Source organism: Bufo bufo, chromosome 2 (assembly GCF_905171765.1).
Source record: "Bufo bufo chromosome 2, aBufBuf1.1, whole genome shotgun sequence".
NCBI classification, from domain to species: Eukaryota; Metazoa; Chordata; class Amphibia; order Anura; family Bufonidae; genus Bufo; species Bufo bufo.
This window is the reverse complement of record NC_053390.1, coordinates 467,755,223-467,781,150: the sequence shown is the minus strand read 5'-3', so window position 1 is coordinate 467,781,150 and position 25,928 is coordinate 467,755,223. Positions and strand designations below refer to the sequence as shown.

At 43.0% G+C, this 25,928-nt stretch overlaps 1 protein-coding gene across 6 annotated transcripts in view; it reads right to left on the bottom strand.

The window, feature by feature from the left end:
- The window catches only part of TJP3 (tight junction protein 3), a 100,981-nt gene that overhangs the window by 36,919 nt on the left and 38,134 nt on the right, over positions 1 to 25,928 (bottom strand). For 5 of the 6 annotated variants that reach the window (XM_040417698.1, XM_040417697.1, XM_040417699.1 and 2 more), the window contains exons 5-16: positions 24,248 to 24,854; positions 24,040 to 24,143; positions 23,774 to 23,942; positions 16,444 to 16,549; positions 16,290 to 16,351; positions 12,889 to 12,976; positions 6,186 to 6,342; positions 4,049 to 4,157; positions 3,747 to 3,966; positions 3,471 to 3,658; positions 585 to 680; positions 409 to 479 (exon numbers count right to left, since the gene is read on the bottom strand). In XM_040417698.1, coding sequence (XP_040273632.1) covers positions 409 to 479; positions 585 to 680; positions 3,471 to 3,658; positions 3,747 to 3,966; positions 4,049 to 4,157; positions 6,186 to 6,342; positions 12,889 to 12,976; positions 16,290 to 16,351; positions 16,444 to 16,549; positions 23,774 to 23,942; positions 24,040 to 24,143; positions 24,248 to 24,854 — 1,977 coding nt within the window. The remainder of the gene's footprint in view (positions 1 to 408; positions 480 to 584; positions 681 to 3,470; positions 3,659 to 3,746; positions 3,967 to 4,048; positions 4,158 to 6,185; positions 6,343 to 12,888; positions 12,977 to 16,289; positions 16,352 to 16,443; positions 16,550 to 23,773; positions 23,943 to 24,039; positions 24,144 to 24,247; positions 24,855 to 25,928) is intronic. The other variant, XM_040417696.1, reaches the window with a different exon arrangement.

Sequence of the window (25,928 nt, the reverse complement as noted above, 5' to 3'; positions counted from 1 at the left end):
TGCAGAGTCTCGGACCCTCACTGATCAGATCGGATGACCTATCCCGAGGATAAGCCATCAATACAGGACTCCCAGAAAAAACTCCTTTAAGCCAAAGTTTACTTTATATTTTCACAACAGAAATGTTGGCACATTTCAGTGCAAAATGTCGCATGTGATGTCACACATACTTTTCAGCTAAACTAGGCCCTCTTGTCCAGCATAGTAAAAAACAACACACTGTCTAAAACACAAGGTGCAATATTTTGCACCAAAATCAGAAAATCTGGACAGGACTCCTAGGAGAGACCGTGAGAGTCCTGATCACCGTGACTGACAGCCTTCTGTGTACACACAGATACGGAGAAAGCTGTCATCCATATTAATTCAGCATTAAGAAATGCGCAAAAGCTCTATAAAACTGCTCACCTGTTCTGCAATCTCTTTTACAATCTGCAGTTTGATGACTTTGGAACCGCCATCATCTCGAGACATACTTTCTGCAACCAGAATAAGAGACTCTCAGTGGTTGATTTGCACGATGAATTCCCCAAAAAACGGATTTCCACCACTGAAAATAACCTCTATTTCTAAGCACAACTCACCTGCTGATTGAAATTCCTGGGGTAATTCTGCACAGAGTTTAATATGTGCAATATCTGTTATAGGACCCAGGATTACAACAGGCCTTTTGAAACTTGCTGCATAAAACATGTAAATTAAAAAAAGTTACCATTTTTGTCAACAGAAAAAAATAGCTGTATGTACAAAAAGATAATTAGATAATTATAATAGCTAAAAGAGTCAATGTGAAAGGACAGGAAAAAAAATGTGGAGAAGATTAATAACCCATAGCCGTTTCTGGAACTGCTAGAAAATATAATTACAAGAATAATAAAATAAAACATTTAGAATATAACAGTATTATACAGTTAGAATAAATGTATTAAGAAATTAAGGGCCCACACATATAGCCTTATTACAGTTCTGTGTCCTACGGATCACCAACCAAAGACTGCAAAAGGCTAGTACAGTATATGTTTGCCTCACAGTTTATAATAAAGGCATTAAAATATGAAATGAAATATAATTGCTAAATATTCACTGAGGACAGGAGCCCTAGGAGTCAGCCCCCTATTTAGATGAATTCATTGAGCACTAGCAATGGTATGAAACCTATAAAGTTACATATACGCTATGTAAAACACATAAAAGTTTTCATATTCGTACAATAAGGATGTCCAGCAGTTGAAATTGGAGACTTCATTTCACTGGGTCCTGAAATATCAGACAGCTGAGAGTTTTTAGGGCAGTGAGTGCCCATGTTAATGCATAAACACCTTCCTTTATAACCATACACAATGGACAATAAGAATCTGCTGACTTAGTACTGATGTTATGCAGAATTATAGGCGGTAAAGGTTCACTGCACAAAGTGTAGCAATACAAAGGCTGTATTTATCGTATCAGACTAAGGGTGCATTGTTGAGAAGACGTCTCCAAAGATTCCTATAATATTGGCCTGGCAGAAAGTCATTTACCGGAGCACAGGTATTTTAACCCAGCAGGAAACAGATTCACGTGTGTCCTCTAAAAATTGATTCTCACTCTTGTACAAAGCTACATTCTAGAATCCTAGGTGACATCAGGCAAGTCATATGTCTCATAGCAAAATGAACCCTTGCCCATGATTTCAGGCTTTGTAAGGCAGGTAGAGAGCAGAATCGAGCCTGAAATGGTGTTTCATTCCAGATAAATGAAGAAAATTACACTGCAGTTACTAAAACGCTGAACAGTCCAGTGGTTAAAACTGTTACACCAAAAGGGCAAACCTATTATCTACACTCGATTTCAAAAGCCGCTTTGAAGTCAAATTGGAAAAATAAGCGCTGCATTTACTCTATACCTTCTCTACATAGCTCCAGGGCCAATAATGAAAGCCTATAAAGCTGCTCTAATATCACTATAGTCTGAACCGGTTACATTTCTTTAAAAATGTAATCATAACTAATTATGCTCCATAGGCTGAAGTTTGATGCTGTGGATTCGCAGTCTGGATTCTGCACCTCAAATCCACAGCAAATTACAGTGCAATACATGTGGATTGGGTTGCTAAAAAAATGGCAGAAATTTAGCATGCTGCAGATTCTTTCATGGCATCTAGCTATAGCCTAAAAAGATGGATCAGCTGACACTCTAATGTCATTGCAAGGGAAATCAACCCCCATCATCTCCAACTGGGATCCAATGATTGAATAGGCGATAACTTGTTTACCCCCGGGAGGAATAAGGAAAGTGGCTTTTAGCTGAATGACCAAGCTGTCTTTAGTGAACGGACAGTTTGAAAAAGGGGTTTACTAGGGAAATCAGATTTAAAAATGGTTAAAGGGATTCTGTCAGCACGATTTTTCATGTTAAGCTGCCAACCGGTTCACGGAGGTCTCTGAGTATGTTAGAAACATACCCGTGTGTGACATATGAATGCTGTTGTTTGCCTTAAAAACTATTTTATATTTATGCTAATTACCTGTGAAAAGAGCCCATGGGGCTGTCCTGATGGTTAGTGGAGCCAAGCCACAACCATTCTGAATAAGCCTCGCACCTCCCCTCATCCTGAAGTCCCTTCCTAGCTCCTCTGACGTCAAGCAGACCCTGCACTGTAATCTCACACAGGCGCAACAAGATGTCACTTGAGCACCCGCATGGTCTGCGATCCCTCTGCCGCCTTCAGTTTCATTTAACCTACTGCGCACGCGCCAGCTATATGCGCAGTTCTCCTGACCCTGACATAGGTATTAGTACAGTCACTTCTGGCTAAGGAGAGCTGCTGGCGCATGCGCAGTAGATTAAATGAAGCTGAAGCCGGCAGAGGACAGCCCCCAAGGAGATCCCCATGAACCTGTTGGCAGCTTAATATGAAAAATCGTACTTACAGAATGCTCTTAAAAATTTAAAATAAACCACACTCACCCTGACCAATCTCTCACAACCGCCCTTCTGTAGCTGATCCGGTCCATGCTGCTCTTCACTTTCTGGTCCTGGCGTGACAAACTGAAAATGCCAGGAAAGGCCCACTCAAGCAATCTCTGGCCAAAGCTGTGACCCGCCTCAGCCAGTGATTAGCTGAGCAGGCCTTTGCTGGCCAGGAACAGGAAGTGAAAAGCAGCGGGAACTAGAGCAGCATTAGAGGGGAAAGGCAGACTTTTTAAATAAAAATAATTTAATAGAGTAAAAAAAAACAATGCCGCAATAAAATTTTACAGTGGGACTCAAGTATAAAATTTTAAGATCCACGTAACGAGATCCCTGCAATGGCTCTAAAGTGCTCAATTTGAACTGTTTAATGATCCACACAGCATAAATAAAGTATAGTTTTACATCAATGCTACTTTCATACATCGGATTAACCAGAAAGTCTCTCACAACTACTGGTATACTGGCACATTTAGGTCAGTCACTAGATAGGAACAGAAAGTTTGGTGTATTGTTACCTTCCCGAAGCACCACTTTCTCATAAGGTGGATACTTGGCCTTGCTAGTAATTGCAGACAAATCCTCTCTACTTTTCTTTAATATTTTTTTGGCTCCCCTCAGGCCTCTCAGCTTCCAAAATTCAGCTCGTGGTCCTGAAGATGACTGGGGCTTTAAGACGTTTTCTAAGCTAGCATACTGTTCCGCCCTGAAAAAGTATGAATTTCAACTTCAGGATCAACTAAGGTGGAAAACAGATAAAAGATATGGTCTTAAGATCATGGCAAATAATTTACCTAAGACGATTCGGGATAATTCCTTTGTCCATCTCCTTCAGATCACGAGCAACACGTGCAGCAAGCCAACTCCCAAGCTTCCCACGGTACATTGTGTCCAAAACATGGAAAATCTCACCCCGAGTGAAGCTCAGGCTAGATGGACTATCTGCCTCATGATCAAAGTGTGTACGGATATAGAAGGAATCACCAACATTGGACTTAATCATCTTCCTGTAAACTATAACAAACAGCTTGTAGTGTGCATCCAACACCAAAGAACATATAGTACAGGGGAAAACTAGCTACGTTATTTAACTTACTGTCCTCCTTCCCCTGGGTCAGTATTAGAACATCTTCGTTCTGTGGCAAGTTCATTAGATATTGTACAGCATCTTCACGTGTCATGTTGTGGAAACTGGTTTCATTTACCTGGGAATGGCAACAGTATATCGTCTTACATGCTGGGGTCAAAATACCCATGGTACCAGTATGCATCCATTGCACTCATTTCTCGGTGACAGACATTATAGTTTGGTGGTTCAAAGAAGGGGTCGCGCTGCTTCACTTGGCTATAATTCAAGAGTCTTGATCAGGATAGGATACAACAGCTTTTTGGTGATACCAAACAACGAGGTACCACTCTGTAGATATAAAGGTTCAGGCACATAGTGAAGGTCCACCAATGTTTCCAATGAAAGGTATAAAATCAGGTATAAAATCAGTAGGCATAAAATAAAATCTCTTTAGTTATAACACCGCTCAACCCAGGTTTCGCCACACCAGCTTCATCAGGAGCAGATGATACACTCACATATGGGCGTTCCTTTTATATGGGTGTCGAAATAACATAAAACGTTCTCCCACCCCCCTTCCATTATAAATCCACTATTTTTTTTAAACCACATAAAAAAAATCTGTTATCATTGGAAACATTGGTGGACCTTCACTATGTGCCTGAACCTTTATATCTACAGAGGGGTGGTTTTGTGACCGAGATTATCCTCCTGTGGAACCTTGTTGTTTGGCATCACCAAAAAGCTGTTGTATCCTATCCTGATCAAGACTCTTGAATTATAGCCAAGTGAGGCAGCGCTACCCCTTCTTTGAACGGTCTGTTGAATGTGAATAAGCCCGCTTCACACGGTGGTCTGAGACGCCAAAAAAGAAGAAAACACAGTGGTGAACTTTTATCATTTTTATCCGTATTTTTATTTTCACTTCATTATTATTTTTTATTGAAGAGATTATAGTTTGGTGAGTTCTGAAGATCTAGAAACATACCATTGCTATGTCAATTTAAGTTATTAGGGTAACCTAACGCAGAAACTGGATTTTTGTATTTAACCTAAAATCTTTTTCTCTTCTGCTTATTGGGAGACATGGGCAGGACCATGGGTATAGCTGCTGCTACCAGGAGGCGGACACTAAGTGTTTACTCTTTCCATCAGCTATACCCGTCCTACAGGGTCTAAGCTAAAACTAAAGCTAGAAAAGGTTTGTACAAAAGCAGTAGGAGAGACAAAACCTTAAGATTCCCACAAACTGGGAGAGGAAAAAAGTTAAAAACCAAACATCTCGGTGGGTGTTGTGTACCCCAGTGAAAGAAAGATACAAGGTTTTTACGTTAAGTGCAAAATGTCTTCCGATCCTTTCACTTTTTTCTAAAAATTTCATGTTGGGGCTTGTGCTAAAATAATAAATGAGAAAGGAATTAACCCCTACAGCACTGTACAAGTAACAAGATGACACAGACAGGGATGTGGGGGGGGGGGGAGAGATGAGAAGGCTAACTAAAAGGGAAGGTGGATATCTTTTGAGGTCTTGTACCGCAGATGCACCCAGATCCCCTTCTTCAGCATGCTGCCCCTTGGAGACAGAAGTCATGCTGAAATAGGGGGACTTGTCAGAAAAGGTGACACAAACGCTGGCAAGTGACAGCAAATTTAGAGAGCTGTTGTCCCTCCTTCTGGTGGTAGGGAATGAGCTGCGTGTTATGATGACCCCCTGGTCACTCTTTTCGCCATTGGGAAGACAGGGAGCTGTTTCTGCCTGTATTCCCATATACAAGAATAAAAAGTGGTGGGAGGAGCTAACGCTTTCTTCAGCATAGTGTCGCCTCCTAGTGGCAGAAGCTATAGCCATGTTCTTCAGTGTTCTCCAATGACATGGATGAAAAACAATGACTGCAACATAACAAAACTGCCACTTAAAAGATACCTGCAAGACTATGTAGAGCTTTGGGGGTATTTTTAAATCATTGCATTCTACTTATTTTGGGCTATTTTTAATAAAGGCTAATTGAAATTGTTTTAGCCGAAAATGTGTAAAATGCGCAGTAATAAAATAAACTGCCCTCAAAAGGTGCCCATAGACTTTAAAAAGCCCTGAAAACTACTGTGAGTGGGTTTTAAAAGGGGTGAATGGGGAAAGTTAACAAATCTTAAAAAGATGGGTCACCTGTAGGATCTGGTCACCCTCTTTCATCCCTTCTCTGGCTGCAGGGCTCCCTTCCTGGACAGCAGCAACAAATATTCCCACATCATTTCCCCCAGCAAGACGTAGTCCAATACTTCTTTCCTTTTGAAACTGGACAAGGCGTGGATCAGGACTGTATCTTAAAAAGAAGCAGAAAGCTTATAAAAAAAAAGTCAGACAAGTGTTAAATAACTTGCAGCTTACACATGGGGAACCAATACACGCAGGGTTACAAGAGAAAGTATATTCTAGTGTACCTAGACACATTGCAGATCCGCACGGTTTTTCAGAGTAAATTTTTGCGCAGATAAAATACGCAAAACTGTACCAGCAAAGTGAATGAGATTTGATAAATCTCATGTACATCTTTTTTCTTTCCTGTGGAAATTGACCTGCTGTGTGGCTTTTCCAATCTGCAGCAGGTCAATTTTAGTGTGGATTCCACCCTTTGCAATGCAGCGTTCTCCCTGATCTCATGCATTTTGTCATGCAAAGAGTAGGATCAGAGAGAAACATCAAAATCCGCACAAAAATCTGTGTGGAATTTCAGTTTTCAAACCTGCACTCGTGTGCAGGTAACCTAAAGGAGGGAAGTTACAACGAATCAAGCTCACCTTTTCACCAGAACATTTTGCTCTTTATCTACTTGACAGCCACAAATAAGGGTACTTTCACACTTGCGTTAGAGGATTCCAGCAGGCAATTCCGTCGCCGAACTGCCTGCCGGATCCAGAAATCCATATGCTGCGGTATTTTCTCCGGCCAAATTCCGTAAAAGGGACTGAACTGAAAACATCCTGATGCATAGTGAGCGGAATGCTCTCCATTCAGAATGCATTAGGATAAAACTGAAGCTTTTTTTCCCGGTATTGAGCCCCTGTGCCGAAACTCAATACCGAAAAACTTTAACGCCAGTGTGAAAGTACCCTAACATACATCCCATTGCTTTACATATGCGTTTTAAAATACTAATGCAAAACTGAAGGTAACATCTGCCCTAAAATTATTTAATATGGAGAAAATGTATTTTGGTGCCTGACCTAGCTAGAGTTCCAGCTAGTTGTCTGCTACAAGTAAAAGCAAAAACAGCTAAATAAAAAGGTGCCAAAATATGCTTGGGGATGAGGGATATTCGTTAATTTCTAACGATAATTTGTTTTCCCTTAGTCCTAACAGCAGCACAGATGGGGTTAACTACCCCCGTGGACTGGTAGGACCGGCGGAAGTTTAATGAGCCCAAGTACCAATAATAAACTTCACTCCCCTACAAAAAGGAGGGAACCGCCCCCCAGCCCACTGTGTTTATAGCAAGAATAACTTTACTAGGGTGGGATATTTGTGTGCTGCTAATAGGACTAAGGGAAAACAAATTAATCGTTAGAAATGAACGATTCCCTTATGTCCTACAAGCAGCACAGATGGGGAGATAGCAAGAAGAACCCCTAGGGAGGGCCCTCATGCCTGGTAGAACTAAGAATAGTCTGCCCAAATGCCGAAAACTCACCAGAGGAAGGAGACGTCTTTCAGCAAAAGAAGTAGAGACGGCCCTAGTGGAATGGGCCTTCACAAACTCTGGAGGATCCAATGCCTGAGAAACGAAGGACTCTCCTATGGCCTCCTTAATGCAGCGACTAATAGAAGTCTTGGACTCCTTATAGCCTTTAGACTTACCGGCAAACAGGATAAAGAGGTTCTCATCTATCCTGAACTCCCTAGATCTATCCACATAGATCTGGAGGCATCTCGAGATATCCAACGAATGTTTGACTGGATCTCTGGAGGAGGGAGAAAGAGAAAACAAAACTGGCAATGAAATAACTTGGTTGATGTTTTGAAACGATGGAACCTTGGGCCTGAAGTATGGAAGAAATCTTAGGAGAACCCGGTCTTGTAGAAAAATGGTATAGGGTTCGTGGGCCGAGAAAGCTTGAAGCTCCGAGACCCTCTTGGCCGAGGTTACCGCCAGTAGGAAGACCAACTTCAACAACACAAATTTCAAATCTACCTCCTCCAAAGGCTCGAAAGGGGGAGATGCTAACCCCTTGAGTACAACTGATAAATCCCACTGAGGGATGGGCTTCAGTACTGTAGGCTTCAATCTTTCAGCTCCTTTGAGGAAGCGTTTGATGAGTGGGTCCAGAGAATAGGATCTGTTGAGGCAGGCCGAAATGGCAGAAATCTGGACCTTCAGAGTAGATGGAGCAAGGCCTTTGTCAAGGCCATCCTGCAGGAATTGAAGTATTGCAGAGAGGGGCGGATCTGCAAACGCCACCTGTTTAGAGGCACACCAAGACGAGAAGATCCTCATGATTTTGGAGTAGGCTTTTTTGGTAGAGTCTGCTCTTGAATGTGACAATGTTCTCCGGACCGACTCTGAGAGCCCTTATATTCTGGGAAGGGACTGATCAACCTCCAGGCTGTCAGGTTGAATCTGTGCAGATCTGGGCAGAGATGAGGGGGGAGCCTCCAATAATGCCCTCGACTCATCTGAATGAGTTGGGTAAACCAGGATCTCTTAGCCATCATACCGTTTTGGCCCATCACCGAGGCCTGATCCTGACGGATTTTCATCAATACCCTAGGTATCATGGAAAATGGAGGGAAGATGTAAGCCAGCCTGAACCTCCACGGTATTGACAGAGCATCTATCGCCAGGGGGTTGTCCTCCCTGTAGAGGGAGCAGAACCTCTCCACCTTGGCGTTGAACCTCGTTGCCATGAGATCTACCTCTGGCAAACCCCACTTGAGGACTATCTGCCAGAACATCTCCAGATGCAAGGACCACTCCATCGTCGGTAGACCGCGACTCAGGCAATCTGCGATCATATTGAGGGAACCTCGAATGTGGATGGCAGACAGGTGGGAAAGGTTCGACTCTGCCCACCGAAGAATCATCCTGATCTCCGAAAGGAGGGGTAGAGATCTTGTGCCACCCTGCTTGTTGATGTACAGAACCGCAGCCATATTGTCTGACTGTACTTTCACCGCCCTGCCCCAGATTCGGGGGGCGAAGTGAAGGAGGGCTAGCTGGATGGCTCAAATCTCGGAGATTGGAAGAGAGTAGCCGCTCCTGAGGAGACCAAGTCCCCTGGACTGGGGAATAGTCTAGGCGAGCGCCCCAGCCTACTTGGGACGCGTCCGTTGTCAATATGACCCAGGATGGCTGGGTTATAGACCCCCGCCCGGGAGATGGAACCACCATCTCAGGGAGCTTCGAGTTTGATAATAAAGGGAGCACCGGGAATCTAGCCCGGCAGGGCTGCCATCCCACTTGGAAAGGACCTCCGACTGTAGAGGGTGGAGGTGCCACAGAGCCCAAGCGACTGCATCCGCAGCCGCTGACATGAGCCCCAACATCTTCATGAGAGTCCGGATAGGAACTCGACGAGGAACAGATAAGAACCTTGCCAGGTCCTGAATCCGAGTTCTTCTTTCTGGAGTTAACTGGAGGGACTAGGTAGGTTACCGAAGTCGACGGGCTCACATTCGACTTCTGCCAGTTGATGATCCACCCTAGGTGGACCAGAAAGGAGATCGCAATATGAAGATGGTGGGAAAGGACTGGAACCGAAGAGGCCTTTAGGAGCCAATCGTCCAGATAAGGAATTATGGTCAGACCCTGAAGTCTCAAAGCTGCCACCACCGAAACCACTACCTTGGTGAAGGTGAGAGGAGCACTAGAGATCCCGAAGGGCAAGGCGACGAACTGGAGGTGCCTGCGGACCCCCGAGACCTGGACCGCGATCCTGAGATACTTCCTGGAAGCATGATGGATCGGGACGTGAAGATACACATCCTTGAGGTCCAGAGTTGCCATCACGTCTCCAGGATTGAGAACGTGAACCACTGACCTGATAGTTTCCATACAAAACTTTGCCTTCTTTAAAATCTCAAAAATCGATCATCATCCGGAGATCAAGATTTTTTGGGGACTAGTAAAATCGGAGAATAAATCCCCAAGCCCCGTTCTCCTGCCGGAACCTCCTCCAGTGCGCCCTTGAGAATGTAGGACTCCAGAATTGCCTCCTTGGCAGGTTGTAAGCGCTGGTTGGTGATGAATCTGTCTGGGGGAGGAGATTTGAGACTGGATTAAGTAGCCCTCGGATATGACCTTTAGGACCCAAGGGTCCAGAACTTCCTGGGCCCACATTTCCTTGAAGTGGGCCAGACGCCCCCCGACAGGTACAAGGGGGCAAGGGATCTGAAATACTTCTGGAAGGACGGCAGGAGTAGCGGGTGTTAACCAAGAGCCTCGGGGAGGCCCATAGTCTGCGAGGGCGCTTCCAATTTCTACAGTCTCTACACGATCTTGCGTGTTGGCCAGACCTACCGCCATGGGCCCTGAGAAAGGAAGAAACCTCAGTGGCCACAATAGCGGTAGATGCGGAAGCTGCAGATGCAGAATAGCTTCTTCTTGAAGTGCACTCAGCCCTCCTATCAAGGGGGTCTTGCAGACTAGACCCATCGTTTGCTGGCACCAGAGTGCGCCTGGACAATTTGGCAATAGCCATGTCCACCTTGGGAACGGAACCCCACAATTCCATCAAGGATTTTGCCATGGGAAACATGGTCTTGAATTTTTTGGTCAATTTTTCAGGCTTTTTCCATTCCATCCACATGACGGAAAGAAGGGTCTCATTCGCCTTAAAGACACGCTGTGCCTGACCGGCGGGATCGGAGGACTCCCCAGCGTCAACATCATGGTCCTCTGACATGATGTCCGAAGAGGAAGAGACCGATGAAATGGCTGCGGGTTATTCGACGGGCACGGAGGTATCCATAGGTGCCTGGGTGGGCGCAGGGAGCCTTTCGTCCAGTAGGTTTACGACACCCTTAATGGATTCATCCACGTATCCTTTAACCCACGCATACATCTCTTGCATGGTGGGTTCAGTAGATGGTTGGAGCCTACGACAACCTTCGCATCTGGAATTGGGACAATTCTCGTCCAGGAGAGCGCTGCAGTCGAAACAGGCCAGATGTTTCCTCTTCTAAACCGATTTCCGGGCCTCTAGGTGAAGCTATAGCTGTAAAGAATTAAGAATTAGTAAATTCTGCCACCAGTAAAAGAATACCAGAAAAAAAACTTAAGCAGCGGCCAACCGAGGGAAACGTCAGAAAGCAACAGCTAGTAGCAATGGAATCTGAGTACAATGTACTAGATAGGCTCTGGAAGATAGCTTCGAGAGAACAGTGTGCTACCAGAGGAAGAGCATGAGAACAGAGGCTCCTGAAAATAGATGAGGCTCCGCCCCCTTGGGCGGAGATACCGCCCCTGGAAAGATCTACCCCGATCCTTATAAAATAATATTTTAACTACTTAATACAGTAATCCCCCTCCCTCCCCAATCCCCCGGAGTCAGGGGGCCAAGTATGCAGGCGCAGAGGAAGCAAAAGCTTCCCAGAGCGGAGAAACGGCGCTGGCCGAGGACCGGAAGTGACGCCAGAGAGGCTGACGTCAGTTCCGGAAGATGGCGGCGCCCACGGAAACATGGCGGAGCGCCGCACAGACAGAGGAGGGAGGTAAAGGGAAAAAAACAGCCCCGCAAAAAGATAGCCGGGCTTGAGCAAATATAAGAGAAATACTGCCGAAGCCAGCAGTATAAAAGAATACATGCTTCCCCCCAAAAAAAACAACAGAGAAAAGCGGGAAACCGCCAGTCCACCTGTCAAAAAAACACAGTGGGCTGTAGCGGAGTGAAGTTTATTATTGGTACTTGGGCTCATTAAACTTCCGCAAGAATAGGCATATTCTATTAGTGCCGGCGATGTGCGGTCCGCAAAATCAGTGTGTGAATGGACCCTTAAGCCGAGAGTAGGTGGGCTAAAAAGGAAGGAAGCAGGAAAAGGGTTCACTTGCCATTCAGCTGAGAGGGATACTCCCTCCCCATTACTTTTGAGGATAAGGGATTACAGCATGGAAGGATATTGTTTTATCCCTCACTGTCATACTTATTGCATGGGTATTCAGCTTGTTTTTTTTTCCTCAGTCACACATATTGCCACAGCTTGCCTGGGGAAAAAGGTCCCTGCCTTGTGAAGGAACACCCAAAATTCAGGCAACATGCCCATTGCATTGCCATAGCTTGGCATTAAGACAGGATTTAAAGGAGTGTTAGGGAAGAAACTCTATAGTGGTTAAGGTTTCTACATGAATGTGTATTTCAATAAGGCTGTGAAGAGTAATTTGGTATCAGCTAAGTGGGTGTGAGGAGGTTTACAGCTTTTCCCACAGATGGTAAGGATCCCTGTAGTGTGACAGCAGCAGCCCGAAATTAGCAGTAGAGTCCAATTAGCTATGGTACTGTACACTATGGCATTGCTACAAATGGCCATATTTCTAGCTTAACTTGCTCCAAAAACCCAGCCTCTATGCACTGCACCACATTTATTATGTTTTATACCCTTTTTGTGTCTCACTAAAAAAGTAGCGTGGCATAGTGAGAAAGGTGGCGAGGCTTACAATGTGCCACCATGAACTAAAATGGTCATAAAATTTAGCCACAAAGTGGTGTAAAGTTAGACAAAAGTGTCAAAACTTACACCAAGTTTATCATCCAGTATAACCCACTGAGATAAATTTGACGTATCTTTAATGTAAGTTTATATTATTTAAACATTTGACAGGATTAGTAAATCTTCTCCATTATATGGTGTTCTACAAAGAAAGTAAAATATGGGATACCCCACTCGCAGTTCATCTCTGTCCTTAGCCATAGGTGGGTCAGGATCTTCCCTGTGTTCAGTATCCAAAGGAGGAGGTTCACTGTTAACTGGTTAGAAGTAAAACAAATTAGGAAACATTAGAATACATTGAGCCAAGATGGTAGCCGGCAGCACTCATAATATAGGGGTTGTTTGTGATGGAGAGAAGCCCTTTACAAGCACCGTTATCTCTTACCCACACATAACCCATGTGAAAAAGTAACTGTTCTTTTACCAGGAAAGGACTGTATCAGGCCAATGGGCCTTGAAGAGAGTAGAATGGTTTTCCAAAATGTGAGTTTCAAAGACCAGATCCCCACAGGCTCTATAATAACGTCAGAAAATTGAAATGCTGCCCATGCACTTTAACCTTCTTATCTATCTGCATATCTGTACCTGTAGATCTAGAATACAAGTAACCTATAAAAAAAATCCTCAGGCTTCTGCACTCAGCATGGCGTATTAGATCCCATCTCATAGACAATGCTGGGCTGGATCACTCTAAAAGTGTGCTATATGTTCATTCAGGTTGGTTTCATCCTGCCATACATTTTGGTTAATGACTAGAAATCAGAATATAATGTGAACTGGGTATCTAATAACATAACTTTTATTATGTCATTTTTAAAATAGGTTTTGAGTAAACCACATTATGAGACAAGACACAAATCAATGAGAACGCCACTTACTAATTCCATAAGATAAAATGAAAAAAAGAAAAAGGGTAGATCTTACCAATTTTAGTAGAGAGATCCACACCTAATGGCGTGATGGTCCTTTCAAGGATAACAGAAGGACAGTTGTGACCGGCACTCAGGTGGTAAATGGCAGTGATGGTATCTCCTGTAATGCCCTTAGATAACAGCCCTACCTAAACGGAGGGTTAGGGACTAAACAGTACACCTGCCTACCAGACACAGAGCACGATAGGGGTGACCCCATATGGAACCTGTCCCTGTATTGGGGCCTATTCCTTATTATACCCTATTGTACAGAGCCCTACATGCCATGTTTCATCCTGAATTATCAGAACTCATCAGGGGACTTCAATGAACTTCAAGTCTTCAAGTAGAAGATCCATTTAGCCTCACACTGGAGGATTCTCCTCTCAAAGTCGCCACGTCTTGCCCCTGGTTTGATTTTTTCTATACCCATGAATGAGAGGCAATCTGTCCTCCCACCATGCTCAGTTCTTACATGGCGCGAGACAGAAGTGTCCCTGGCATTTTTCACGTCACCGATATGTTCACCAATCCTCCTTCTTAATTCCCTTGTCTTACCGACATACTCTTTACCACAGTCACAGGTGATTTTGTATATCACTCCTGTGTATTTACAATTAATCAGATCCCTGATTGTGTACGTCTTGTGAGTATTATTGCTCCTAAACATTTTGGCACACTTCATGTACCTGCACGCTACACAGCCCCCACATCAGTAAATACCATGAACACCTCTCTCTAGCCACGTTTTGTTGGTGGGTGCTGGTGTGAAATGACTATTGACCATCCAGTCACGAACACTCCTTCCTCTCCTATATGTGATGCTAGGGTGCTCCTTTATCACTTAACAGATCTCAGGGTCCATCCCGAGTATATGCCAGTATTTTGAAATTATCTCCCTAACTGCAGTAGAGGACCCATTAAAGGTGCTAATGAGACGTATTTCCCGTGTATTGCCTTCACAGTTACTCCCCACAAGTTGTCTCTTTTTAGGAGTAAGTAGGGAAGTACGTTCACAGTTTAGGGCTACCTGATAGGCTGGTGTTAAAATGCCAGCGGGATAGCCACGATCAATGAATATGGTTTTTAAGTCGTCAGCCTGTCTCAAGAAATCAGAGCGTCTAGAGCAATTTCTCCTTAGCCGTAAGTATTGGCCTCGGGGGATCCCTTTTTTTAAAGGGAAGGTATGGCTACTCTCCCACCTCAGAAGGGAATTAGTGGAGGTTGGCTTTCGAAAAATCGAAGTATCAAGTGTACCATTGGGATTTTGGATGACACAGATGTCGAGGAAAGGGAGTTGAGTTGAATGGCATTCTGAAGTAAAGCGCAGACCAATGACATTGTTATTCAGACCATTGGCCCATGCTGAGAACGACTCTGAACATCCCTTCCAAATGACAAATAAGTCATCGATAAAGCGTGCCCACATTTGGACGTGCTGTGTTTGTGATGTGAGTTCATCCTTAAATACCAGGGTATTCTCTCACCAGCCCAAGAACAGTGTTTACCAGTTGCCATACATCATTGGCAGCATTTGTGGGTGATGTGTGTGCGCGCCGCTTGGTTGCTAAGCTGCAGGCGACGCTCACACACTGGTTCCCACCCCACTTCCAGCAACCCGCGATCACGTGATGCTTGCTTCCGGTACTGTGGAACGCACGCGGACGGCGTGCGTTCCAAATGCGAACCATGAGTTTCGCATTCTGAATACCAGGTGAGGCGGGCAACTAGGAGTTAGATTAGCCGGTTACTTCGTGTATTTAAGTGGGGGAGTTAGCGCAACTTGGCGCTCTCCCAAACTACCACATTTGGAGGTGAGACACAGGTGGACAGGGGACACTTCCCTACACCTGCATCTGGACGCTTGCTACCAAAGGTCCATATAGAGAATACGACGGGGAACCTGCCTTAGTCGATTATAGTAAGTAGATTTTGATATTATGATCTAGGAGCTAGCTGTATATACAGTCCGTCATGTAGGACTGATAGTGACCATTGTTTTTTGTATTTTCTGTTTCCGTTTTCTTTAGCATTTCCCTAAGTTCATTGAAGTCCCCTGATGAGTTCTGATAATTCGGGACGAAACATGGCATGTAGGGCTCTGTACAATAGGGTATAATAGAGAATAGGCCCCAATACAGGGACAGGTTCCGTATGGGGACGCCCCTATCGGGGCAGGTGCTCTGTGTCTGGTAGGCAGGTGTACTGTTTAGTCCCTAACCCTCAATTTAGGTAGGGCTGTTATCTAAGGGCATTACAGGAGATACCATCACTGCCATTTACCACCTGAGTGCCGGTCACAACTGTCCTTCCGTTATCCTTGAAAGGACCATCACGCCATTAGGTCTGGATCTCTCTACTAAAATTGGTAAGATCTACCCTTTTTCTTTTTTCCATTTTATCTTATGGAATTAGCAAGTGGCGTTCTCATTGATTTGTGTCTTGTCTCATAATGTGGTTTACTCAAAACCTATTTTAAAAACGACATAGTAAAAGTTATGTTTTAAGATACTTAGTTCACATTATATTCTGATTATACGTTTGGGTTGTGATTATATACCTCTGTACGTCTATCTAGTGCAGACGGTACCACTGACCTAAAGCAATAAGTTATTTAATGTACTACTGCAGTAGTACTATGAAGACAGCAGGGTCTCACCATTTTCATGTTCTAATTTATCTATCTGCGGGCTTGGTGCTCCATTAAAGTGATGACTGTGCCTAAAAAAAAATAAAAAAAATAAAGAGAATGAGAAACTTGCAAAAAGTTGAGGATGTGAGCATTTTTGAAGGCTTCATATAATGGCTCTTACCCAGGGTTCTCTAAACTTTCAGAGGAGCTCCTATGGGTTTGTCCTGGAGGAGGTGGGGGAGGATGAGAAGGTGGTGGGGACGCATCCGAACTCAGTTGTGAAATATCTGTCATGAAGAAAAAAAGACACTCACTGATCTGGCAGAAATGGTGGCACTCGTTCTACATAACTCTGTAAGGTGCTGTAGACGCTGGTTGTGCCACCTGAAATCATCAATTATCTGGGATCAGCTGCAGAGTCTCAAGGCACAGATGATGACAAAATATACTATCTGCATCAAACGATCTCTCTTGGGATTGGCAAAGTGGAAAAAACTTTTAGTTGCTCAATATGTAAACATAGAGAAGAATAAGTGTTATTTAAAGGGGTTATCTCACAAAGTGTTATGCCTAACGTATATGGAGGCATCTAAATACAAGCCAGGGTAACAAGATACTTTATTATGTAAATATTACCTAGAACAAAGGTTATTACTTTAATCTGTCACGTACATGAAGAATACCATCATTTCTGGCCATTATGTGATTTGTATCTGGCATTATTCCCTCTGCTATCTGTAATTCTCATTCATTTCACAGCTAGTGGGTGGACAATACACCTACCAACACACAGGACACAGGGACACAGATAAATCGGATGATCTGCTACCCAACTCTGAAGCACTCCCTCACAAGCAGCAGCCACACAGACTTTCTGGGGCGTTATACTGGTGTTTTGCACTTTTGTGCAAACAGCTGCTTTTTTGTAGGGGTATTTTTTCACCCTCAGGGTGCGTTTTATTATTATTTTTTGCTTTTTTCGAAATGCAGCATGGTCTGGCATTTTTCCCCTCATTGTCTGCCGCTTTTCCCCCTTAGACCTCCTTTTTTTTTTTTTCTTTGTTGCTTTAAAAAATATATTTCTTAGTGTTTTTTTCCCCCAATGATTTTTTCCCCATACAGCTCTCCACAGAAAGTGGCATCACAGAGGGGAACATATATTCCTCTAATAAAATATGGGCAAAAACGTCCCATGAAAGGCTACAAAAAATACAGATCAAGTCAGGCATTTTTGAGAACTTTCTTGGGCAAAGAAAAAACCTGCCAGGGTCAAAACTGTTGCAGGAAAGGCATTACACAGCAGAAATAAGCAGTTTAGATTTAACAAAGTAAGGCCGAGTTCACATCACCGTTCAGCCTTTCCGTTCTCCTGCTCCGTTATAGGAGCAGGAGAACGGAAAGGACGGATTCGGCACACAACTGAGGCGAACGGAGCCTAAGGACCCCATAGACTATAATGGGGTCAGTTAGGTTTCCGCTCAGAAGATGATATTGAAGCAGAGACAAAAGTCCTACATGCACAACTTTTGTCTCTGCTTCAAAATCATCTTCTGAGCGGAAACATAACAGACCCCATTATATTCTATGGGGTCCTTAGGCTCCGTTCTGCTCAGTTATGTGCCGAATCCGTCCTTTCAGTTCTCCTGCTCCTATAATGGAGCAGAAGAACAGAAAGGCTGAACGCTGATGTGAACTCAGCCTTAGACAGTCAACCACTTCCAAACCAGCAGCAGTCTTTCGGTCCATCTCCAGCAGCCCCTCCCTTCTCCTCCTCCTCCTCCACGCCATAGACTTCTATGTTATCTAATCCATCAGTGAGCAGGCAGCCCCCTTCACTAAAGACACAGCTGACCATTAAATTGAGAGTTAGTGAAGAGGACAGGAGCAGGATATTTCTCTGAGTGCTGGCACACAATGCAGTTATAACATGCATTCAGGATGCAGTTTTTTATTGTAGCTAGCTGAAATTAATTAAATCATTCCCACAATGCAGAACACCAGGGTTTAACCCCTTCAAGAAATTTTTTGTTAGCCTTAAAGAGGACCTTTCATCAGTCCAAACATTGTAAGATAATTATCAGGCTACATAGAGCGCCACCCAGGGATCTCACTGCACTTACTATTATCCCTGGGCGCCGCTCCGTTCGCCCGGTGTGTCCTCCGGTATCTTCACTGAATTGGTTCTACTAGTCTTCCCTGTTTTCACCCTGGGCGTTCGTTCTCCCAGGCTGTAGCGCTGTTCAATCGCAGCGCAGAGCTCACAGCCTGAGAGTTTTTTTTGTCCCAGGCTGTGAGCTCTGCGCTGCGATTGGACAGCGCTACAGCCTGGGAGAACGAACGCCCAGGGTGAAAACAGATTTTTTTAGAAATTTTAGAAATCTGACATGTGTCACTATGTGGTAATAACTTTGGAACGCTTTTACTTATCCAAGCCATTCTGAGACTGTCAATATAAATGACCTTTATTTATTTAAAAAAAAAAAATAATTCTCTGCTTTTAAGGCAGATAGCGACACCTCACAAAATAGTTATTACTTTACATTTCCCATATGTCTACTTTATTTTGGCATCATTTTGTAGATGTAACTTTATTTTTTTAGGACGTTAGATGGCTCAAAATTTTTGCAGCAATTCTTAAAATTTTTAAGAACATTTCCAAAACCATTTTTTAAGGACCAGTTCAGTTCTGAAGTCACTTTGCAGGGCTTACATAGTGGAAACCACCCATAAATGACCATAATTAAGAAACTACACCCCTCAAGTGATTCAAAACTGATTTTACAAGCTTTGTTAACCCTTTATGTATTTCACAAGAATTAAAGGAAAATGGAGATGAAATTTGTAAATTTCACTTTTTGGGCAGATTTTCCATTTTAATCCATTTTTTCCTGTAAGGCTAGTTTCACACTTGCGGCAGGACGGATCCGACATGCTGTTTAGCATGTCGGATCCGTCCTGTGGCTGTTCGCCGTGCCCCCGCTCCGTCCCCATTGACTATAATGGGGATGGGGGCGGAGTTCCGGCGCAGCACGGCGGTGCACGGAGAAAGCCGCCGGACTAAAAAACCTGACATGCAGTAATTTTAGTCCGGCGGCCTTAAGCCGTGCACCGCCGTGCTGCGCCGGAGCTCCGCCCCCATCCCCATTATAGTCAATGGGGACGGAGCGGCGGCCCGGGGGCACGGCGAAACAGCCGCAGGACGGATCCGACATGGTGAACAGCCTGTCGGATCCGTCCTGCCGCAAGTGTGAAAATACCCTTACACATCAAGGCTTAACAGTCAAACAAAACTCAAAATCTATTACCCTGATTCTGCGATTTACAGAAACACCCCATATGTGGTCGTAAACTACTGTAAGGGCACACGGCAGGGCGTAGAAGAAAAGGAGCACCGTATGGTTTTTGGAGGGCAGATTTTGCTGGACTGGTTTTTAGACACCATGTCCCATTTGATGCGCCCCTGATGCACCCTACAGTAGAAACTCCTAAATAGTGACCCCATTTTGGAACCTACGGGATAAGGTGACAGTTTTATAGATACTATTCTGGGTTACATACGATTTTTAATCGCTCTATATTAGGTTTTTTATAAGGCAAGGTTACCAAAAATGGCCGTTCTGGCACAGTTTTTATTTTTTGTTTTTTACAATGTTCATCTGACAGGTTACATCATGTGCTATTTTTATAGAGCAGGTTGTTACGGATGAGATTATATCAAATTTGTCTACTTTGTTTGTTTCACTTTTACATAATAAAGCATTTAAAAAAATAAAAATAAAAATTGTGTTTAGATTTTCTGAAAGAAAAAGGGGGTCAGTCAGCACATCCCAATGCACAGGTGCCTGCTGCTACGCTTATTTTGTAAAATTTAGATTCTTGGCAAATACATTTTGTACAAAATTATTTGGGACCGTCTGCCACACGTCTGCCACACGTCAAGGCGATCTCTTTTTGCGGGAAGAGTTGACATTTTCATTGGTCCCAATTTTGGGTACATAATATTTTTTGATCATTCAATGTTGCACTTTATTGGGCAAGTAGACCAAAAAAAAAAAAATATGGTTGTTGTGGCACATTTTATATTTTAGTTTTTTACAGCATTCACCATAGGGGGTAGATCATGTGATATTGTTATAGAGGAGGTTGTTACGGATACAGCGATACCTAATAGGTCTATTTTTATTTTGGTTTTACACAATAAAAGCATTTAAAAAAATATATATACATTTTTGTGTCTCCATATTCTGAAAGCCATCTTTTTTTTATTCTTTGGGTGATAGGTAGGATGTTATTTTTTGTAGGATGAGTTGACGGTTTGAGTGGTACTATTTTGGGGTACATATGATTTTTCGATCGCTTTGTATTACACTTTTGTGATGGAAGGTGACAAAAAAATAGCTTTTTTGGCACAGTTTTTATTTTTATTTTTTTATGGGGTTCATTTGAGGGGTTAGGTCATGTGATATTTTTATAGAGCTGTTTGTTACGTACACGGCAATACCTAGTATGTATACTTTTTTTTATTTATTTCACTTTTACACAATAAAAGCATTTTAGAAAAAAAAAAAAAACGTTTTTGTGTCTCCATTTTTTGAAAGCCATAGTTTTTTTTTCATTTTTTGGGCAATTGTCTCATGAAGGGGCTCACTTTTTGCGGGGTGAGGTAACGGTTTAATTGGTACCATTTTGGGGTACATACAACTTTTTTTTAATCACTTTTAATACCTTTTTTGGGGAAGTGAAGTGGGCAAAATTTCAATTCCATCATAGTTTTATTTATTTTTATTTTTTTAAGGCGTTCACCGTGCTGGGAAAGTAAGGCTACTTTCACACTAGCGTTCGGGTGTCCGCTCGTGCGCACCGTTTGAAGGGGCTCACGAGCGGCCCCGAACGCATCCGTCCGGCCCTAATGCATTCTCAGTGGAGGCGGATCCACTGAGAATGCATCCGCCTGCCAGCGTTCAGCCTCCGCTCCGCTCAGTGAGCGGACACCTGAACGCTGCTTGCAGCGTTCGGGTGTCCGCCTGGCCGTGCGGAGGCGAGCGGATCCGTCCACACTTACAATGTAAGTCAATGGGGACGGATCCGCTTGAAGATGACACAATATGGCTCAATCTTCAAGCGGATCCGTTCCCCATTGACTTTCAATGTAAAGTCTGAACGGATCCGCTCAGACAACTTTCACACTTTGAAAACTTTCTAAGTTTTAATGCAGACGCATCCGTTCTGAACGGATGCGAACGTCTGCATTATCGGAGCGGATCCGTCTGATGAAACATCAGACGGATCCGCTCCGAACGCTAGTGTGAAAGTAGCCTAACATGATCAGGTCAGGTCGTTATGGATGCGGTAAATATCAAACATGTGTAGTGTATTTTAGTTTTTTAATCAATTATAAATGTACTATAAGAAGAAATTAGATTTTTTTATTTTACTTTTTTTTTTTTACCCAGACCCACTCCAGTGGGTCTGATGCCTCTATAATACACTCTTTAATACACTGCAGTGCACTTTATAGTGTACTGCAGTGTATGGTGACTTTACACTTAGTCTGATCAGGCTTAGCTATACCATGGCAAGCCGGAAGTCTGTGAAGGCGTCCAGTTGCCATGGTAACCATCGGGACGCTGCCACATGCAGACATGGTGACAGTTTAATGCCATGATGTATATACTCGTCATGGAGCACCAAGTAGCAGTGCTCCATGACGAGTATACACGTCAAATAGCACTAAGGGGTTAATAAGGCTGCTAAACTGGCTAAATTGAAAACTGCATCCTGAATGCATGTCAGAACTGCACTGTGTGCCAGCACCCTTAGGTATATTACAAACTTTCTTCTATTCGCCTGTACTACATAAAAAAATAAAATTAAATAAAAAAATTAAGTGACAGTTACTCTGCAAATCACTTTCTGTTGGTTCCTTTATCTACCTTATTTTCTCCTAGTCAGCTTGCAAGCTAATGTACAGGGATCTCTCCAAGACCAGGACAATATCGGCATATGCAGAGACAGCACCACGACTGTGCATGCATGTCCACTTTAGCACTGTGATAGCCACAGAAAGCTTGAAACAGCAGGTGGCACTATATAAGTTATTTCACGTAATATGAAATTGCCATAATTTGTAAATTGAAAATAGGCTCAGATTGTGGTGCTTTTTCAAAAGAAAAACAGTATTTTCCATGAGACAGCCCCTTTAAAGCAGTGTACCAGGACTAAGTAATTGATGACCTTAGGATAGGTCATGAATATCAAATTAGTGGCAGTCTTGCTTCATACACTTACTAACTGAAACTGCAGCTGCCGGTAACAGCTGAACGGAGGGGTGCTGGGAATCATACCTCCACGATCTGATATTGATGACCTATCCTATGGACAGGTCATCAATATCTCCATCCCAAAAAAAAAAAACATTAAGCATAATGTAACAAATGGCAGGCTTCACAAAAGTATCCCACTGGTCACATACTATTTTATAAACTATGATGTTCTATTAAAAAGAACAATGAGGTCTAATACTTTTTTATTCTAATACTTTAAATATACTCAATCTACAGATGTACTGTAAGAATGTCTCCATTATGCACACAACGGGCATATTTATCAACTCAATCTAAAAGTAAAACTGGCCTTGTTGCCTATAGCAACCAATCACAGCACAGCTTTCATTTGTCAAGAGCAGCTTAAGAAATAAAAGCCGAGCTCTAATTAGGTGCTACAGGTCACAAGGTCAATTTTAGATAGTTTTAATAAATTGCCCCCATGTATGCTGGTTATCGTTCCAAAACTGTATTCATCCACTTGTAACTAAAACATTTCTAGGAAAAAAACAAAAACAAACCTACACTATAGTATTTTGTTCCATTTAAAGCTTTTCACGCATCACGGTTGGGTGGCAGTTTCCGTACAGTGACATTTTTGTCCTGGTGATCTCACAGGTGCTGAGAGTGCACTCGCAAGAGCACTTGCAGGAGTTAGGCTGTTTTTTTGTTTTTTTTTACCGGCTCTGGAGCATTTTTTCTTATGACTCTGTGTTATGCTACTGCACTATTATTACTGCTAGAAGTTTATGACTGAAGGTACAACTGGGTATTACAAGTTGGGGTATGTGTTTCTGTACAGTTTGACACTGTCCAATCAGTGCTGTCAGTATCAGGCACACCCCCTACCGGGAACACCAAGTTGTACCTTTATTTATAAACGCCTAGTAGGAATAATACAAGAATAACACAAAATAGAGTTAAATGAAAAGATGCTCCAGAATTGTTATTTCATAAGGAATGCAAGTAGTTACTAAACCAGACATGTCAGGAGAGGAGACTGGTCTTCTTTAAATATGAAATCACATTCTAGTGACAGATCTGCATTTTTTCAGCCTGAAGCACAAATCTTTATTCTGCATACTTGTCCAGCACACAGTGCATCTAAAACGCTATATGCAATAGGACATGTCATGTATTCACTTACATCTACTTTTCAATATATAGCGGGAATATTAATACCATTACCATCATGAATGGAGCTCCTATCATCACTTTCACTGTCCCTTACTTCTGGAATGTTGACCAGGAACTGTCGATTATCCCTCAAGACAGTGAGAGTTAGTTTGCCTTTTGACTTCTCAATAAGGTGGCGTGTGTCAGCCAAAGACATATTCTCACTTGCCACGCCATTTATCTGCAAATTCATTCAGAATATATACTTTTGGTCAGTCAGATTACAGTGTGGAAGAGAGAAGCAGGGGGATGAAAAGGTTAAGTGTGGAGTCAATAACCTTCAGGATGAGGTCGCCCTCCTGCAACGATTTTTCCTGAGCTGCCAGACCAGTCTCTGTAATATGTTTAATGAAGATCTGACTGCCCAACTTCAGACCATATTCTGTGGGAATACAGCAAAGTAGAAGGAAAGTTAAGAAGTAAAGAAAAACAAGTGGATTTATGGTAATAGAGAATTCTAAGTAAACACTGCACATTTCAGCATACCTTGATTCTCCACGCGTTTCACCAGCACGGTTTTAACAGGTTTGGATGGTACATCCTGAGGGGGCAGGCGTTTGAACCCGGATACCAGTTGTAGGCCATTATGGTCCCTTCCCCCTGCCTCACTGCCAGATCCCCTCCTTGAGTAGTCTCCTGCTTCACTGCCAGATGCCCTCCTGGAGTAGTCTCCTGCCTCACTTACCGAACCTTCCAAACCACTACCATTTTCTTTCAATCGACTGGAAGCCCTGGTATCACTTCCAGAACCATATTTCTCTCTACCAGCCCTCCTCCTTGTATAATTTCCTGTTTCACTTCCCCCACCCCTGGTCCTGCGTTGTCTGGCATGGTATGAAGATGGTGTTCGAGATCCTCCAGAGCTACGTCCACTAGAAGAATCTCCTTCATAACCTTGTGCTGTATCTTGAGGCTCTCTACTAGAACTTGCGTATCTTTCTCTCCACTGCACAGGAGAATCCGATCGGTCTTCCTCATCTCTGGGATATGAATCAGATAAGTGATCTAAAGTGTTAGGTGTTCGTGAGGGTCCTGTAGAGGCTGATACAGAGTTGCTCACTGGGATTTGAATTTTTTTAGGTCGTTTTACGGTCTGTAGATAGAAATAAAAGAAAAATTTAAAGAAAAATTTAAAGGACTTAAATATTATGAGAAAAATATTAATTTCCCTAAAACATATTTGTATTTTATTGTATGTTTCTTGTGTGTTTATGTTTTTGGTACAGACCAGACCCCCCAAGAGGTCACATAAGACACGTAATAATAAAAACACTCAATGGTGAATGCATGCAACCGTATAAGCATAGCTGCACATGTCAGGGGCATATGTGTGGTGAAAACTAGAAGAAGTGAAAGAAAAAAAAAAAATCTTCTTTCAATTTCCATCGTGTAATGTAAAAGTTAAAACTGAAATATAACTGGTTGCTGTGACTGCACTTTTTGTCTTTATTGTATTTTTTTTTGCATTGGATATGTATCAAGCACGTTACTTTGGATACCTACTAGGTGTTGGTAGGTGTCAGAAAGAAAAGGGCACAACTTTGGAAGTTGACCGATTTAGGCTACTTTCATATCTGCATTTTTAATTCAGGTTTTGAGATCCGGCAGAAGTTCTCAAAACCTGAATTAAAAAGGATCCGTTCCATTTAATACATTCTGAAGGATCCATTTCAGGGTCCATTCACACGTCCATATTTCTGGCTCTGCATCTGTTCCACAATTTTGCAGAACGGATGCAGACCCATTCATTTCAATGGGGCCGCAAAAGATGCGGACAGCACACCATGTGCTATCCGCATCCTTAGTTCCGTGGCCCAGCAAAAAAGATAAAACATGTCCTATTCTTGCCCGCAATCGAGGACAAGAATAGGTATTTCTATCAGAGGGGCCGGCCATTTGTGGTCCGCAAAACGTGGAACACACACGGCCAGTATCCGTGTTTTGTGGATCTGCAATTTGCGGACCGCAAAACACTTACGGACGTCTGAATGGACCCTTAGCCTGATACAGTTGTATTAAATCAAAACTGAACAAACCTGATCAGGCATGAAAATCATTGTAAGTCAATGGGCGCCTGATCCAGTTTTTGTTTTTTCTGTAATGAAAAAAAAAAAAACTGATCTGGCACCGTTGGCTTACATTGATCTCCATGCCTGATGAGGTTTGT